We start from the raw sequence: 19186 nt of genomic DNA on the forward strand, positions 1-19186 counted from the left end.
GCTAGATGCTAAAGACATGCAAATTATGCTAGATCTAGCATCATTATGCTAGATCTGGCAACGCTGCACGTTATGTTTGGTCAAGTTTCGTATAATACTTAAGCAGATTATAAAATAGGACGCAATTTTGTTTCCTCTTCAGACCCAGATGCTTTCTGCAATTCTGATAATTTCTTGGCGGCGGTTTATAACATTCGAGAGATGATTGTTTAGAACCCTGTGCTAGTGTGTATAAAATTTCTCCATCACTCTTAATAATTCTTACGGTTTGAAAGTTACAGTAGTTTTGATACTTTAATTTAAGAACTTTTTTTCTCCTGCAGCTCTAGAATTATTTTTCTAAACAGATGATTTGAAATCTTAGTTTTTTTCTGGATCCCTTATAAGATATGTTGTGTGCTTCGTACCTTACATTATTTCGTAGAGTTATTGTAATCATAAGCATCCTGGACAAAAAATTACGAAGTTTGAGCATTCGCTAGGCCATGAGACAACCGACCTGATATAGCAATATGCCTGTCGATACCGCAAATTAGGGTCTTGTATGTTATTGTTGACACTGTCACGCTGGTATGACGTGTATACTAATGCGATATGTTTTCATTGTAGGGTGAAACGTGGGCGAAGGAATGATGTGACCGAGTGGCAAAAAGGAGCCATTGTGTTTGGGCGTGCACATGTATATTTTCTGCGAAATGTGGCTCAATTTGTTGGCGTGTCCTAGTCCACGATCAGTGCTGCCTATGCACAGGGGAGGGCGTCAGGCAGGAAGCAATCCTCTCGGACCAAATGTGGCCGGAAATTCATCATGGCCGAAGGCGACCATCGACGTCTGGGGAGATAAGCGACTTCTCAACGGTTTCAAATCCGACAGGAACTGCTCAGGAGTATAATCCAAGACCTAGTCGTCCAGTTTCTGAGCTAACGCTGCGCCGAGAATTGCATGGTGTAGGCATATTCAGTCGCGTTGCCCGGGTACTCCCCTGGCTGACTGCCACACAGAAGAAAAAGCGCCTAGTGTGGGAGAAACAACACCCCCACTGTACTACTGAACAGTGGCGTTGTGTCATCTGGTCCGACAAGTCACGGTTCTGCCTCTATTCCAATGACTGCTGGGCCAGGGTGATGCGGCGGAATGGAGAAGCCTACAAAGCAGAGTGTGTGCAACTGGCTGTGCAGAAGGGGGGTGGTAGTGTCATGTTTCGGGGATGTATTTCCAGTGCTGTTGTGAGCCCCTTGATAGAGGTGAGCAACGCAATGACAGCTGCGGATTACGTAACTATTCTGGACAATGAGATGGTGCCACTCTTCCAGTTTCTGCAAGGTGGCCACATCCCACTTTCAAAACGACAACTGCACCGTTCACCGAGCCAGGATTCTGCAGGATTGGTTTGCTGAGCATCACGTGGTCATCTCACATCTTTCCTGGTCCACAAATTAATCTAATCTAAACGTGATCGAGAAAATTTTGGACATGTTGGAAAGGGCGGTGAAGAAGAGACAGAGATATCTACCCATGCTGGCTGCTCTACGTGCCCAGTTGTTCCAGGAATGGACCAAACTGGACGTGAATTTCATCCTATCCGACATTGACAGTATGCCAAACAAAATCAAAGCTGTTATCGAAGGCAGTGGGGATATAACGCGATATTGACCAACAAAGTATGTACTTCATATTTTTTGTCCGGGGTGCTTATAAAATTTTGCTTCGACCTACTGATAAGGATAGTAGGATACAAGTTTCGGCTTCTTGAGATGTTTAAATTATGCTCGTTTGTTTTTCGTATTAAGTAATTTTCTTTGTGTTTCCATTTACCAGGGTAAGCCAATAAGTATCTGCAATCAATTTTTATTATTTATTAGCACAAAAGTACAATGTTTTCATATTCATATCATTTTTCAACATAGCCAACCTGCTTTCTAACGCATCTGTTCCATCGTTACAAAAGCTTTCCAATGCCTTCTCAAGAAAGGTATGTGGTTGCGCAGCTAGCCACAACTTCGTCGTTTCCTTCACCTATTAATCGAAGCGGTATCGTCGGCCTCTGACAGCATCTTTGAGTGGACCAAATACATGATAATCTGATACGGCGAGATCGAGACTATGTACACCTTGTCTCAAAAAGGTTGAGCGCATTCTTTATTGCTGTTTCGAGGCAAAAATTTTCTAAGTCCAGCTCCGGGTATCTTCGGGAAAAAGTAAACCAGGTTCGAACCTCGAAGCCAACCTTTGCAATCGGGAAAAGTCTTGCAGATGTGTTTTTCTTCTTTTAAATACAATAAGACTTGTTACCAATTATATAAAAAAAGCAACATTGATTGAAATACTTAATGATACAATATTTCGAAACTGTATTAATGCCAGCACATGCTTGTTTGTCATTTTGCTCTCCATACTTAATGGAATATTTAGATACGTAAACGAATCTTTCCATATGTAAAAGAATGGTGAAAGTTAAGACATAGAACATTATTCTCTCCTGAGTACTAAAATAAAAGTCAAAATAGAACAAAAACAGCGTTTGCAGTGGATATGACTGTAATTATTATCTTAAATACCGTTATATATCGCTAGAAGTATTATTCGAGGAATGCTTGTGGTAGCTCAGTGGTACGATGTTGGATTTCAAATCCTAAGGTCGAGGGTTCGATTCCCATCTGAGTCAATGTTTTTTATGAAATTCTATTTTCCTCAATGCATGAAAAATTATATAAAATAATTACATTAAAATACGTCAGTTGTATATATATAACATATAATCATTGCAGAACAAAGTGATTATTATGTTTAAAATATAACAGGTGTCCACAGTACGTTGGTATTCTATGATATATGTGAATGTTAAATACAAATTAAGAAAATAATATCATCGCAATAAATAAATTATGTAGTGTATTTATTTGCAGCTATTTGTCATATAGGGGTTACTTCTGAACATTCGTATTACAGCATGTCATTGATATTGTTGAAAAATTATCCGAGGCATAAAAAGAGGGTATAAACAGAGAATCCAAAGTCGGAGCGCTCGCAAGAAATTCATGAACCCCAAAGGTCACGTGAGCAGACTGGAATTGTCCTTATGAAGCATGCCACAGCAGAAGGTCTTTACATAGATTTTCAATTCAATACCTGATATATGCTTTTGCAATGTGGAAGTGGTGATGCCTTTGGTTGCTCTCTCTCACTTTCTCGCTCGCTCACTCTGTATTTATATATATAAAAGTGGATGTATGTGTGTGTTTCGACATAATTCTGATATGTCTAGAGCAATTTTAACCATATTTCTTACAATCTGGAAAAGAGTACTGTCGGGATATATATCAAAAATGCTAGAAAAGGATCGATATTAGTATCGAATCCATAGTTTCGTGGTCGCTTAGGTAAACAGTTCTACTTTCAATTCAAGTCCAATTAAGCTCCCATTAGCACCCAGGGATGTTACGTAGCAACAAAAAAAATATCGAAATCAACCAATATTAGAGTCGAAGCGTAAGTTTTCAGTGCCGCATTTCCCATTAGTCCAACTAGGCCCGTGCCTAGAGGGCAACATATTTGAAGAGCGCAAAGTTTAAAATTTTATTTTTTTTTTCGTATGAAAAAGTTAAAAAAATCGAGAGCAAATATACTATTTCATTAGCAGTCCTCTTTTACTATTCTAATATATTTAATGATAGCGTAAGAAATCTGAAAATAATTCAGAACATGTTTTCCATTTATTTTTTGTTACGTAATTGTAGCTGTAGCATCTAGTGAGTGGTATTTAACTGCAATAAATTCACTAATTAAGCATATTCGAATTAAGTTTTATTTGTAAGTTAGGGATCAAGGGACGGAGAAATGTGTAGTTATTGGGGGCTCCGAGAGCAAAAGTGCGTAGGGACGCCGAGCTTCTAAATGCAGCACTGTTCGCTAAATTAATTGGTAGAAATTTTAATGCCCTTTAAGACCAAATTTAGTCCTAGCAGTGGAAGTATCCGTTTGATGTCCTAGGAGGAAGGAAAGGGACTGACATCAAAATTATAAAAAAAAGACCTACATTAGTGTCGAATCTATAATTTTGGGGGTCTCTTAGGTAAAGATTGGAACTTCAGATGCCATGTAAGTTAAGCCCTCATTAACACAATGAAGGAGTTTGTGAAACTTGTGACATGTAGAAATAATTGAAAATAACCCATGTTAGTATACAACCCATATCTTTCGTGGTCGCCAAGTTCATTGGGAGCAGTTCTGATAACCTTTAAGTTTAAGTTCAACTTCCAGTAAGAGTAAGATCCCCCAGCACATCTAATAAGGAGAGTGTAGTTCTGGAATGTCTGGGACAACCTTTACCAAACTTGGGGGACATATTACTTTCAATCTAAGAAGAAAATATTGTAGTAGTATGAAGTTATGGAAGTTGGGAGGTGTGACATGTAAAAATAATGTAAAACTACTGATCTTAGTGTTTTATCCATAATTTTCTCGGTCGTTGAGATGGATAGTGATGCTCCCAATGAAGGTTACATCCAAATTCATCCCCATCTTCACAGGATGATGGCCTGGGAGAGCTAAAAATAAAATCTCAAAAATTACTTAAATATTTGTTGAATTCATAGTTTTCGGGGTGAGAAAGCGTTTCTAATAACTTTGGAAGGTAATTTGTACCCACGTCAAAATGGGCTTTTTAGTCGTATCAATTTCTCACCTTAAGAAGAAATTACCATTACAATTATGATATTAAGCCAACCTTCGCAATCGATGAAAAAATTGTGTGAATGTATGTTTCGTCTTTTAAATGAAACAAGACATGTTGAAATCAAAGATGGAGTGGGTCAGTGGGTCAGTTGGTAAGTGGGTGAAATGGGTCAAGATTTGTGAGTGTATCAGTGGATCGTTGGTCAAAAGGACGTGACCTACTGCGAAACACCATTCACCGTGACTCACACTGGCCTACCCGGTGGCCAGCCTTTTAGTCCAAAGATATTTCGTCTAAAGAACATTTCGTCCAGAGACATTTAATCCAAACACATTTGGTCCAAAGGACAATTCGTTCAAATGACATTTCGTCCAAAATACAATTGGTCCAAAGGACATTTCGTCCAAAGGAGAATTGGTCCAAAGGACATTTCGTCCAGGGATGTTTAGTTCAAAGCACATTTCGTTCAAAGAACATTTGGTCCGGTAACGCTTGGAGGTCAAGGGTTTGTTTCTATTAGAAGAGTAAAAGTGATTCATATAACATTATGACTCAGTAGCTTCTTATTTCTAAAGGAAATTTGAAATAGAGATTTATTCCGCAATTTTCATTTTGATAGAACAAATAGTGCTGAAATATTCAGAAAAACGTAAACGCCTGAAAACAACATGACCGAACAACAGGAGTGAGGGAAAGGTTGTATTCGTCCAGGGATGTTTAGTTCAAAGCACATTTCGTCCAAAGAACATTTGGTCCGGTAACGCTTGGGGGTCAAGGGTTTGTTTCTATTAGAAGAGTAAAAGTGATTCATATAACATTATGACTCAGTAGCTTCTTATTTCTAAAGGAAATTTGGAATAGAGATTTATTCCGCAATTTTCATTTTGATAGAACAAATAGTGCTGAAATATTCAGAAAAACGTAAACGCCTGAAAACAACATGACCGAACAACAGGAGTGAGGGAAAGGTTGTAGTGTGAAGTATATTGCTGTAATAACTGCTAACATTACATCTAAAATTTTCATGTTGTGAATGAAATAGTTCTAAAATAAGTACCGGTAACTAAAATTAATGGAGTTTAAATTTGAGTAAGTTAAATATTAGGTATTCAAATCCTTGTGTTAGAAAAGTGAAAAATTATGTGTCAAGTATCTTTGAAGAAATACTGAGAATAGAGAAATACACATGTGTGAAATATATTCTTAGTGTCCAAAGATAATACTCTTAAACAGTCACATTCTTGGCTGCAACATTGTGAAAAGTGATTGACAAATATAAGATGAAAGTTGGAACATTTCGTGTAGAATATACGTATCTTTTCAGGTTAACCACAAGTCTGGTTTCTATTTATAGACTATTGATAGTGTGTAACTTCGGCAGACGTTTCTACATAATTAGTGAGTTGTATGACAAACCAGAATTGTTAACTTGTCTTGTATTTTTATTTCAGTGTTACTCCTTATGCAAATATAGTATATACTTTTGCTTTCATATTAATTTTCTCGGTACAGCACAGTACATTTAAGATATCAATTGCAAAGTCTCGAACCAAATACAAGATTCATATGACCATGCGGAGGCAATGTTGTCCGCAAATGAAGAGGGAGTATGCTCTTCAAAGGGTTGTTTATCATTTTGGGAGGTGAATTCCTTAACCAACGAAGCTACAACTGTTCTGCGAAGCTAAAACTGCGAAGCTAAAACTGTATTTTTGTAAAATTATTAATGAAAGCAAAGAAAGGTGGCCATTTAGTTTTCAGGTGTTTACGTTTTTTCTGAATATCTCAACATATATTTGTTTTATCGAAAAGAAAATTGCGGAATAAATCTCTATTTCAAAATTTCCTTTAGAAATAAGAAGCTATACAAGTAACACTTCCCAAGTGTAACACTCCAATTTTGATAAAAATTTGGCAGGCAGATACTACACATAAAATAAGTAAATACGTGTTTTTATTTTCTGCGAAAAACGGTTTTAGGGGACAAAAGCCCCCACCCAAAATTTTGAAAGTTGTCGGCCGAAAAGCAAGAAGAAGTGGACCGAAATGAATGAAATCGTGCACAAATATTGTAGACGTAAAAAGAGGGAATACGGGTTTCGTGTTTTTCTAGAAAGAATGGTTGGGTGGGGCGCGGACCCCTCCAAACCTTTGCTCATTAAATATGAAAAGTGCTAGTAACAGTATATCAGAAGTGCCTAAATTTACATGAAGAATTGCAACGAAACTTTGTGTATGGACAATATGCAAAAAATAAATGAACACGGGTTGTTTATTTTCTGCGAAAAAAGGGTTATAGGGTGCAAAAACTCCCACGCAAAGTTTTGAAAGTTGTAGCCCGAAAGCCAAGAAGAAGTGGACCGAAGTGAATGAAATTGCATGTAGATATTGGATACGTAAAATAAGGCCTTTCGTTTTCACAAGTGTCTCCACCTGATTTCTTCAAATTTGGCAGATCAACAACAAGCACTAACAGTATAGTGTATTTTATATTATTTGGGAGGCACCTTTATCCCTTACAATGTTTTTCCGCATAAACAAAAACACGTGTCGATTAATTTCCTGTTTGCTGTTGATGTGCCAAATTTGAAGCAAAACGCATAGGGATACTTCAGAAACACGAAAGACCTTATTTTACAAAGGATCTCTAAAATATCTACCCACAATTTCATTTGCTTTGGTCCACTACTTCCTGCGCTATTACGGTAATATTTACTTTTTTTCGGAGAAGGCCTAGGCCCCAACACTGTTTTCCGCACAAATTAAAACACGTTTCGTTTGTTGTTTTGCGAATTGTCCCTATACGAGGTTTCGTTGCAATTCTCCATACTCTTTAAGAACATCTGACGTATAATTATTTGCACTTTTGACATTTCGTAATCAACAGTTTAAATGGTCCGTGATATACGCAACCGTTTTTTTAAAGGAAAATACGAAACCCAATTACCTCAATTTACGTCTACAATATCTGTGCACAGTTTCATTCAATTCTGTACACTTCTTCTTGCCTTTTAGGCCTCAAATTTCAAAATTTTTGGTGGGGGATTTTGTCCCTTAAAACCGTTTTTCCTCAGAAAATAAACTCGCATTCGTTTATTTTTTGCGTATTGTCCCTACACAATATGTCGTTCCAATTCTTCATGTCCTTTAAGCACTTCTGACATACTGTTATTCGCACTTTTGATGTTTCACGATCAAAGTTTTGTAGGGGTCTGTGTCCCACCCAAATCTTTTTCTTTTTTTCAGGAAAATACGAAACCAGTATTCCCTCATTTTATGTCTACAATATCTCTGCAAAATTTCATTCACTTTGGTTCATTTCTTGTGACCTTTCGGGCCTCAAGTTTCAAACTTTTGGATGGGGGCTTTTGCCCCCTAAAACTGTTCTTTCGCAGAAAATAAAGAAACGTATTTATTTATTTTTTGCGTATTGTCCTTACTCAAAGTTTCGTTGCAATTCTTCATGTTGTTTACACACATCTGACATACTGTTATTAGTACCTTTGATATTTCGTGATCAAAGGTTTGGAGGGGTCTGTGCCCCACGTAACCATTTTTTCCAATAAAATACGAAACACGTATTCCCTCATTTTACGTCTGCAATATCTGTACACAATTTCGTTCACTTCGGTCCACCTCTTCTTGCCTTTCGGGCGTCAACTTTCAAAATTTTGAGTAGGTGCTTTTGCCCTCCTAAAACCACTTTTCCGCAGAAAAACACGTATTCGTTTATTTTGTGTGTAGTATCTACCTTCCTATTTTTTTCAAAATCGGAGTGTTACACTTGGGAGGTATTACTTGTGAGTCATAATGTTAAATACATCACTTTTACTCTTCTAATAGAAGCAAACCCTTGACCCCCAAGCCTTACCGGACCAAATGTTCTTTGGACGAAATGTGCTTTGAACTGAACATCCCTGGACGAAATGTCCCTTGGACCAATTGTCTTTTGGACGAAATGCCCTTTGGACCAAATATGTTTTGGACCAACTGTGTTTTGGACGAAATGTCCTTTGGACCAATTGTCTTTTGCACCAATTGTGTTTTGGACGAAATGTCCTTTGGACGAAATGTCCCTGGACCAAATGTGTTTGGACTAAATGTCTCTGGACGAAAATCCTTTGGACGAAATGTTCTTTGGCCCAATTGGCTTTTGGACGAAATGTCCTTTGGACCAATTGGCTTTTGGACGAAATGTCCTTTGGACGAAATGTTCTTTAAACCAATTGTGTTTTGGAGAAATGTCCTTTGGACCAAATGTCTTTTGGACGAAATGTCCTTTGGAGCAATTGTTTTTTGGACAAAATGTTCTTTGGAGAAATTGCCCTTTGGATCAAATGTCCCTAGACCAAATGTGTTTAAGCTAAATGTCTCTGTACGAAAATCCTTTGGACGAAATATCTTTGGACGAAACGACCCCCAACTACCCACCGTTCCATTCTGTTCTGCGCATTGTAGACAGCATCTTCTGAACACTGGTTAGCTTGTCTACGTTTTACTTTTAATATATCCATTTTTCTTCTTCTGAATCTCCATTTCTAATGAAAACAGCTCAGGCATTTTTGGATTTTGATATTTGCAATTGTAAGAGTGGCAATAGCAATAGGAGTTCAATTTTGAGATAGAGCTTGTGAGCTTTTAGAGGAGCTAACTGCTGGAAAAAAAATTTTGAATCACCTGTAATATATGAATTATTATACCTAGTATAAAAAACTGAAAGTAACTATGTCTGCATGATTATCACGGTCAAATTGCAAAGTCAAATGAAATGACATTTGGTATATAGTCAGGCCCCAATCCCAACTGGGAAGTTATCATACGCATATCACTTTCATTATAACACATAACCTTAGTGAGGAGTAGGTGTCCGAATTTTTGCAAAAAACTGAGTATCTTAAAAGCCGTTCAACTTAGAGAGCTTAAGTTCAGTATATAACTCTTTACTAAAAATAAACAGAACGTGTCCTGGCATTTTTAAAAATGTGTTTTGCGAGCGGGGGGGGAGGGGATTTTCTATATATTGGAAATTGGTAGTGTGTTGATTTGTAAAAATTATCGATAACGATTGATATTAGTTGAGAAACTAATTGAGGAATGAAAACTACAGTCCTTTGCATTTTATACCCACTGCTTTCTAATGTAATAATTGCTGAAGCTGGTGTTTAATATATGGATCGTTCAGAGCATAAGGCAATCAAACCATAAAGTTGTGAGGAAAATAGACATAACACTTGTATTCCAAGCTTAATTTCATGAGCATTTTAACTTAGTACGGCATGCTTAATTATATGGAAAACTAGTTTTTCTTTCTTTTTTCTTACGTTGGTCTACTTTATCTTGATTTGATACTTTCAAATTTCATCCTGTTTTCTACTGGAATGTATATGTAAGCCAAGAAAGAAATAATTATATATGATAAATTTAAATTTACCTTAATTTGGAAGATGAGAAACACTTTACCATTGTATATCGTAAAGGTTAGATCCACAGGTATTGTAACAGAGCGGTGCTTGAGCGATTGACGGTAGGAATTCAAACTCCGATAAGTGAAAATTTTACAGTCTTGTTTTATTTCAAGTGTAACCTCTTTAGTCAATGGAGAGAAGGACGTGGATCATGGGTCAGAGTTGATTACGTTGGTGGGTCCGAGTTGGTCACAATGGTTCAGAGTGGTTCATAGTTGGTTGTGGGTCAATTCTGTATTCTACCATTAATTTCATAATTCGCAATCACCCTATCCTTTAGCTTAAAGACACAATTGTGGAACGTAGAATTTAATATTAGTGATGTAATAAACCCATAATGGGTCGCTTCTTGTTTTACCTTGGTGCATTATACTTTTGCAATGGTAAGACAAGTGTTTACCTCTTCTGGGTAGTTTCACAGTTTCACATTTGTAGAGTTGGTCAAGGAGTTTTCAATGAAGGATTTATTACCATCTTGAACGCTCGGTATTTTGCACAAGTTAGCATAAAGACTCGGGACTCTTACCATTTTTTTCAAATTTTAGTAATACTTTTAAATGACATACTACTTGATTCCCCTTACCATTTTCAAAATTTTGAGTTGCACCCCTCCTGAGACCCACCGGGGAACCTTGGGGAAAATCTTTTTCCTACACACGGGGTACCTTTGAAATTATAAAATACATGTATTCCGGTGTTGACATCTGTTTCATCGTTTCAGAATTTTATTAGTGTCAACGGGCTTCATGGATACCATGCTTCTTTATTCTCTCAGTTTTCAGATACAAGCCCCCATGTCGTAAGCGTCAGTGGACCACCGATGCGCAACTGGCGACATTTCGCCAAAAGTTGGTGATCCCGCAGCTACGATCCGTGGTGGCCCCACTTCGGTTTTGAAAATTATACCACCAGCGGCAGAGACTCAACGAAACGCCAACGAATCACAAAATTTCTCCCCCAAAATATGTTAAATCGAACATATGCTTGATTTGTTTATATTCAGGTGAGTGTAAAAAACACTAGGGGAAAAAAGCAAGTATCCCAAGGTGGACGCGAACCTTCAACCTTAAGTTTACTTGCCGCATATTCTTCTGACTTCGCCACGGAAACGATGAAGAAAATCTCGCTTGTAGAAGGATAAATTATTGAGGTCTTAATTTAGCCAATCAAACAAATCCCTCTATCTCGAGTTCTGTGAGATGGTACTGTGAACCGTTTCGAGATTTATTGCTTTCTGGTGGGGTACTATCTATGTGCAAAATTTGAGAAAATCGCCGACGCGCACCTTCGGAAACTCTCCTCTTTAGTGCAATGTTGACAAGAGATGGTGTGGGTCATTGAAACCTTGATCCACAAAATACTGACCCACTACACATCGTGACCCACAATGACTCAGCACCCAACGTGACCCATTCACCCACCATGACCCACTCTGACCCACCAACAACTATAAACAACTCTGAACCATTGTGACCAACTCCGATCCACTAAAATACATCGTCATTAAGTTTGATCCATTATCCACGCCATCCTCTCTATTGACTTAAGAGGTTATATTTGTAATAAACCATTTTTTCCAGTAGTTAGCTCCTCTAAAAACTCATAGCCTGCATCTCAAAAGCCAAGCAGTAAGTCCTATTGCCATTGTTACAACTGGAAATATCAAAATCCAAAAGAGCCTGAACTTCTTTCTTCATTACAACCAAATGAAAAAAAGAAGAAAAATGGAGGTCTTGAAAGTAAAACGTAGACAAAGTTGCCAATGTTCAGAAAATGCTATCTAGAAGGCACTGAGCAGTATGGGTTGGTGGGTCAATGGGTCAGTGAGAGTCACAGTGATGGTGTTTCGCAGTGGGTCACGCCTTGCTCATAAATCTTGACCCATTTGACCCACCGACCAACTCAATCTCTGATTTTACATTTAGTATATCATTTAAAAGACGAAACATACATCTACACATTTTTTCTCGATTGCAAAGGCTAGCTTGATACATATACTAGTTGAGATGGTAATTACTTCTTAAGGTGAGAAATTGATATGATTAAAGAGCCCATCTTGAAGTGGTTACAAACTACATTCCAAAGTTATTAGAAACGCTTTCGCGACCCCAGAAAACTATTACTTCGACAAATATTTAAGTAAGTTTTTACATTTTATTAATCATATCTCCAAGCCCCTCATCCTGTAAAGATGGGGATGAATTTGGATATAACGCCATTGAGTGCCTCACTACTCATCTCAACGACCGAGAAAACAATGGATAACACTCTACAGTCATTTTACACTATTTTTACATGCCACTCTTCCCAACTTCAATCCCTTGAGGTATCTGAATTCCACAGTATTTTTTCCTAGATTGAAAGTAATATGTCTCCCATGTTAGGTAAAAGTTGCTCCAGACATTCCGGAGTTTCGCTGGAATATACACGTATACATACATCAAAACATTTAGAGCTGCGTGAGCAAAGCTTTTGATGTTGCTCCTGTAAATTCAAAATCCAGGAGGCATAGTCGCTCATACCAAAACGTGGCATTAAATGACATTGTGTTTGTAACAATGTCACGAACTCAAACTATGGATTTGACAGTAATCTCAGTCACTTGAGACATTTTATTTTTCATCCTTTATCGCCCGCCATAATAATGGGTATTGAATCAATTGAATTTATTTTGAGTTTAACGTCCCGTCAGCAGTGAGGCTATATGAGACGTAGACCTACTAATTAACGCGAACTACATGAGCTCTCGCTGGGGGCCGAATCTGGGTCTCCCACACAGAAAGCGTGTACGCTATACGCTTAACCACAAAGGAGCTTTACGATGAGAGTTAAATTTGGACTTTAACGCTTTCGGAGTTGTAATTATTAATTTCTGCAAGAACGAGAACTATGGATTCGACACAAATATCGATCGCTTTTACTTTATATATATTGGCGGAGAGAAAGGGACCACATCCACATTCAAAAGCCTTGCAGATTATTGAACTGAAATCCTTTGGAAAGAAATCCTATTCTACCTTCTTTCTCGAGTATAAATAAGTCTCTTACAAGGAACCCTAGGTATCTATCAGAGCGCGATTTTCACGAAACTTTGTATATAGAGAGAGTACCTCGGGAAACTCGCATAGCCAAAATTGTAGCTGCAGAGTCCAAGGCGTTGGGACACTAGGGCCCAAGAAAGATCAAAAGTGGAACCTCAGTACATTAAGGACATGGTGAGAAAATACACGTTTTTCTTTAAAACTAACTATTGTAGCAACACGAAATGAGCATACATGGGTACGAGATCGTCGATATGATCTGTTAAAAGTTATAAAAAGAATATCCGCCATCTTGAAAGGGGCCATGTTGAAACTGGTGTGATTGGTGTAAGTGAGAAGAGGGTCATCCAATGCATTAATTTTAACGTAAATAGTCACAAAATCTGTTGTTCTGTTGTTTATCGTTTCTTAGTAGTCATTTTTCTTAACAGAATTGCATATATAATTTGAAAGAACCTTTAAAACAGCATGCTAGATTATTTTCTTGTATGATTCATAAAATCAAACTGAAACAGTAACTGAACTTGATTTGATTGTTAACAATATTATTTCTTTCCTCTATCTGTACCTATATACTCGTAAAATGATGTAGGGAACATATGCTCGTAGACATCTTAATGAAAAGAAACTGTTTTACAAATTATAAAAGTCTGAGATCCATTTTATACCTATTGAAATATTAGTGCTATTTATGTCGAAAAGTTGTTATATTTGTTATTTTAAGAACTCTTTATTGCCAAAATTATACATATGATTTTGCGTTTGTTTAAATATTTGTTTTGATGCATTCTTAGAAAGTTTAGTAGTGTCCTTAAGACACAGTAATATATACTATGTTTTATAAGTTAACTAATGTACATCAAAATCCTGTGTTGATGTATTTTTAAGAATCATAATCTCAATAATTATGTTTATAAACGACCCTTATATATATATATATATATATATATATATATATATATATATATATATATATATATATATATATATATATATATATATATTTAATATATAAAGGGGTAGGACAAAAAAATCTAAAAACACTTCATACAGGACGCGTAGGTTTGGCCCTCCACTGTACAACACGTGTTGCGGTTGCCGATTGTTTTTGCTTTCAATGTGTCATGTGGACCTTCCTCTTCGGTCAGCAATAATCAGTTCACCTGTGAATGTCGTGGTGTGAAAGTGGTGCGGTAAAGTGAGCGACCTGACAGACTTCCAAAGAGGCATGATCGTTGCCCGTCTGGTTGGAGCTTCAGTGGCAACACTGGCGAACGTTGTGGGGGTATCGAAAGGCACTATGTTTAATGTCACGAGGCCATACACAATTCATAAGGAGGATGACCCATCACAGCAATGTTTATGCTGGTCAGAAAGTGCTTGACGGATAGGGCCGTGTGAGTGGTGCATTGTCTTTGTGTGGAAGAATCATCCATCACTCCACAACTGTGGCCTTTTTTCCCTAGTTTTTTCACGAAGTCTTTTTAGTACTTCAATGTCGTAGTGTTGATTAAGAGTCTGACCACTGGGAACCCACTCAGTCATTACAATTACCGGTACATTAATGTCGAAGAAGACAATTATTTATAACATTGCCATGAAATTGGATTTTGACATTTCATGGCAATGTTTGGGTCTTTTGGATCCTGGAGACTTCCACTGCATCAACTGGTTCTTTCTTTCTGGGTCATAGGTAAAAAATCCATGTTTCATCACATGTTACAACAGATTCCAACAAATTTGGGTCGTTTGCAATCCATTCTAACATGTCTGTACATGCGTCTTTACGGCACTTTTTTTGTCATCGGATAGAACTTATAGAACAACCATCGCACAAATCTTCCTCATGGTAATTCGTCAGTTAAGATGCGTCGAACAGCTTTTCTGTCCAAGTTAACGAACTTCACCACTGCACCAACACTTAATCTTCGGTCACCTCGGATCACACCATGAACTTAGGCAATGTATTGCCATGTAATCGCTGAATATATATATCCAGTCATTAGAAATTTGACGCTTATAGCACAGCACCATGTCTCTGTAGGGCATTCTCATTACTGGCGGCGAAACAGGGGGTGAGGAGGGATTACCGCCACCCCAAAATTCTTTCTCGCCCATCCTATGCCCCCATTTTTCTATGTACAACCGGTGAAGATTGATAATAATAATAATAATAATAATAATAATAATAATAATAATAATAATAATAATATGTAGAACCGATAATAATAAGATTCAAAGCAAAACAAGTGTGACTGCCCCGCCTCCCCAATTTTTCTCCTCCCCTCTTGCATCCCTACTATTACGAATCTAGCCTCGCTACTGATTCTCATATGACATATAACTTCTCACGTTGAATACTATGAGTGGGTACTTGATAGAAAGAGAAACTTCATACATCATTTGTATGATGGTCGTTTTCCAACATTAAAAGCAACTTTCTTATAAGATGTAGGTTGTCAATCGCATGCAAGTTTTCCTTTCTCTGAACCTCGAATAGCTTACACAAACTTTTAACTATTGATACCGACAAACCTCTGAACATCTCGTTATTCTTAGAGTTTTGCATATATAGGTGTGGATTTGCAGAACATTCTTTGGTGCAAGGTATGTTTAATTACTATGAGTAAAACAGAGTAAACGTTAGTATTAATTATTATTCTTCTAGTTCACTTCAACCATAGGTTGGTGGGCAACATGGAAATTTTAAAACCCTTCTCTCCCTTACGAGAGCTGTTTTATAGTTTGATAAAGTCTCTTCCTCCTAACTGCATCTAGATATTCGATCCTTGGTCTTCCTCTTATTGGCTATCTTTCGGGCTTTCCCTCTATCAGCACGATCATCCAATCGGAGTACCGAATGAAGATGGCCAAGCATGTCGTTTCTTCTTTTTCACATTATCTTCATAATCTGTCGCCCTTCATTAGCTTCTTTTAATACATCTGCATTCCTTTTCATTAAGACATAAAGGTATTTTAATCATTTATGTCATCTTTATTTTCATAATATATCTTTACAGAAATGTTTACGTTGATATAAGTGGCATACCTGGAATTTTGAACTTCATCATAGATCCTTTGAAGGAATATATGTGTGCGCTTACAAGACAACAAATAAGATTTAACATTGAAGCAAAACTAGCATCTATAATGGCTAAAATGATTTCAGAAGTTGATCTAAATGTCCTTGATAAACCATACAATGAAGGAGTAGGAAGTAATCAGAATGAAGGAGAGCAAACACAAACTGCTTTAGAAAATCCAGTTTATAGACCATATTTCAACCTTTACAACTAAAAGGTCCATACTTCGCCTAAATTATCAGAAGGTAAAATTATATTCATCAAGCACTTCGCACCTCAATTAAAACAATTAATTTTTCATCAAATTCAACTGTACAATGAAATTATGAAGAACACGATATGTAACTTGTAACACATTTGTTAAAAAAAAAATCATGTAAGAGGACTTTCATAAAATACTAAAATATAATTTTCAGAAATCCAATTATTGTTATCTGTCATTTAAATAAAAATATATACTCTGTAAGTTGTCATTTTTGATTCCTCCTTATTGGTTTCTATATTGCAGATATAATTTGCATATTTATGTATTATTACTTACATATAAGTGTGTGTGTAAATATATTAACTTGTTTTAATTAATTTACTACATACCTTCTCTCTTTCTCTCTTTCTCTCTCTCTCTCTCTCTCTCTCTCTCTATATATATATATATATATATATATATATATATATATATATAGATAGATAGATAGATAGATAGATAGATAGATAGATATAGATATGTGTGTGTGTGTGTGTATGTGTGTGTGTGTGTCTTGTATCTACATTTTATATATTAAAATTGATAGCAGTTATTTAAGTTGTTGTGTATGCTAGTTGAGCTATGTTGTGTATGATTGGTTGGGTAGATAGGTTTTGGTGAAGGCCAAAATTAAAGTTTCTATGTTTAAATGAATTAGACTATTTTTCGTCTCTGGTATCCCCTGCACTTTATGTCAGAGACCTGAGGAATTACTCTAGTATATTTTTTCGTTTGGTATGAAATTATGTTTTTATAGTTTTGATGTAAGAATTTAGTAAGGTCTTCTTTTTGCAAAAGTTTTGCAATCCTACTCCATGAACAGATATTGGATTTTATTTGGTTATATGGGATTCTGGTTGGGCTCCAGTAAAGTTTAATCTCTTTACGGGTTAATGACATTCTAGTCTGTGTTCGGTCTTTAGTAGCACTTTTGTTTTGTATGTCGAACTTACAAAATAAAGGTCTGAGTCCCTGAGGGCTAAATTCTAGAGAGACTTTTAAATTAAGTTTGGTCTGCCTCTTAAAAGCCGGAGTGATTTGACCAGCTGATATTTGTTTGTATTAACTAATCTTTGGTTTACCGTATCTATATTACAGATCATCTTTTGCCTCAAATGGGAGAGAATCCATCTTTTTGGTCCCCTGATACCTTGTTGAGTCAATAAGCTAGAATTCTTTTTATTGTAAATTCTTCCGCATTCGGAACTTACGTGTAGATAAGGTCATACACGGATTTAATGACTGAAAGCGCTTTTGGAAATTAAGACTAGATTCAACTGAGTTTTTTCTACAATACTGCAGCATTTATTATTTGATACTGTATAACACAAAATTCTGCTATATAAGTTTGAGGAATGAAGCTATTTAGCTAACATAAAATATACTGTCCAAAATTGGAAACTTTCGAAGTGAATGCCACAATGAAAGATCCTAGGGCCAATTACATTTTAAATATTTTAAATATATGAAAATGGTTGATTATTCGTCTAGTAGCAATTGAGAGAGAAGAATGATTATAGTACAAAAGGAAGATTTCGTCCAAAGCTTTTTCCGGAGGGAGAGTTCCTAGCATCGTTGCTACGTTAACTGATTGTACACGGACTCATGCAAAGATACTCAACCCGCAACCCTTAATTTTTGAGGATAACTAGAGATTGAAGTAAGTTCTTATACTTTTGTTAAGGTTTCTTTTTCAAACAAAAGTGCAACCGGCTTAGGATACCGGTTCTTGCACTTGTTTTGTTGTCAGTAACAAATCAGATAATTGTATACAAACACATATTGCCACCAACAATTTTTAAGAAACAAATTGCTGAGAACAGAATTTCCTGGAATTTTGACTTTAAACAAAAATCCCTGAATTCGACTCCAAATTTATAGAAGGCTACTTTACATTTAGTCAAGCAGAATTTTTCTTTTAAAAAATATTTTATATCTCAATCAAAAAATATTAGATTTTATTATTCAAATATTTAGTATTTGATATCTATAATTTTTCTATTTCTATTGTCTTTGTTTTAAATAAGGCTGAATTGCCAAGTATTCCCAGTATTTACACACACACTCGTATCATACATTCATATTACATCAGAACTCTTATTAATTATTATTTATTTATTTTTAATTATCACTATGCCTTCAATTGTCCTCTTTAAATAAGACCACAGAATTTTAGTTGCAGAATGCTAATTTTCATAAAATATTGAATGGTGTTACCTCTCCCTAAACCGGAGCCACGGTTGTAGGGAGTTTCTTTTGCAATATAATTATATCGAACTTTAAAGTATTCCAGCATATTTTACAATAACAATTGAAGATTTTGGAGCAAAAAACTTTAAGCCCAAAAAGTGAAAGTGTAAGGAGATAGATTCACAAGCGTTTCTCGTCATCCAATTTTCTTCAAACTTGGCACCTATATACTAGATCCAAAATAAAACTGACACGTATTTTTGTTTCTTTCGGAAAATGGGTTAGGGGGGCAAAGGACCCATTTTCGAAAGAGGGTACTCTTGATTAAAAGAGCTACTTTATAGAAGCGACATTCTGCCGACGCAAAGATGATTTCAAAGTAGGAAATACGGATTTTGACGTTTTTGCGAGAAAAGGGTTGAAGGGGGCAATGGGCACTTTCGAAATGACAAAGGACTCCACACAATCCTCACGAAAATTGGATTTC

At 36.4% G+C, this 19186-nt stretch overlaps 1 protein-coding gene across 1 annotated transcript in view; it reads left to right on the forward strand.

Annotated features, from left to right (window-relative positions):
• The window catches only part of LOC145691917 (uncharacterized), a 92294-nt gene extending 75666 nt beyond the window's left edge, over positions 1 to 16628 (forward strand). Inside the window, exon 7 of the mRNA XM_081767225.1 lies at positions 16203 to 16628. Within this exon, the coding sequence (XP_081623351.1) occupies positions 16203 to 16479 (277 nt within the window). The 3' untranslated portion in view covers positions 16480 to 16628. The remainder of the gene's footprint in view (positions 1 to 16202) is intronic.
• The last annotated feature ends 2558 nt before the right edge of the window (positions 16629 to 19186 follow it).

Source organism: Thermobia domestica, chromosome 8, assembly GCF_964235325.1.
Source record: "Thermobia domestica chromosome 8, izTheDome1.hap1.1, whole genome shotgun sequence".
Taxonomy (NCBI): Eukaryota; Metazoa; Arthropoda; class Insecta; order Zygentoma; family Lepismatidae; genus Thermobia; species Thermobia domestica.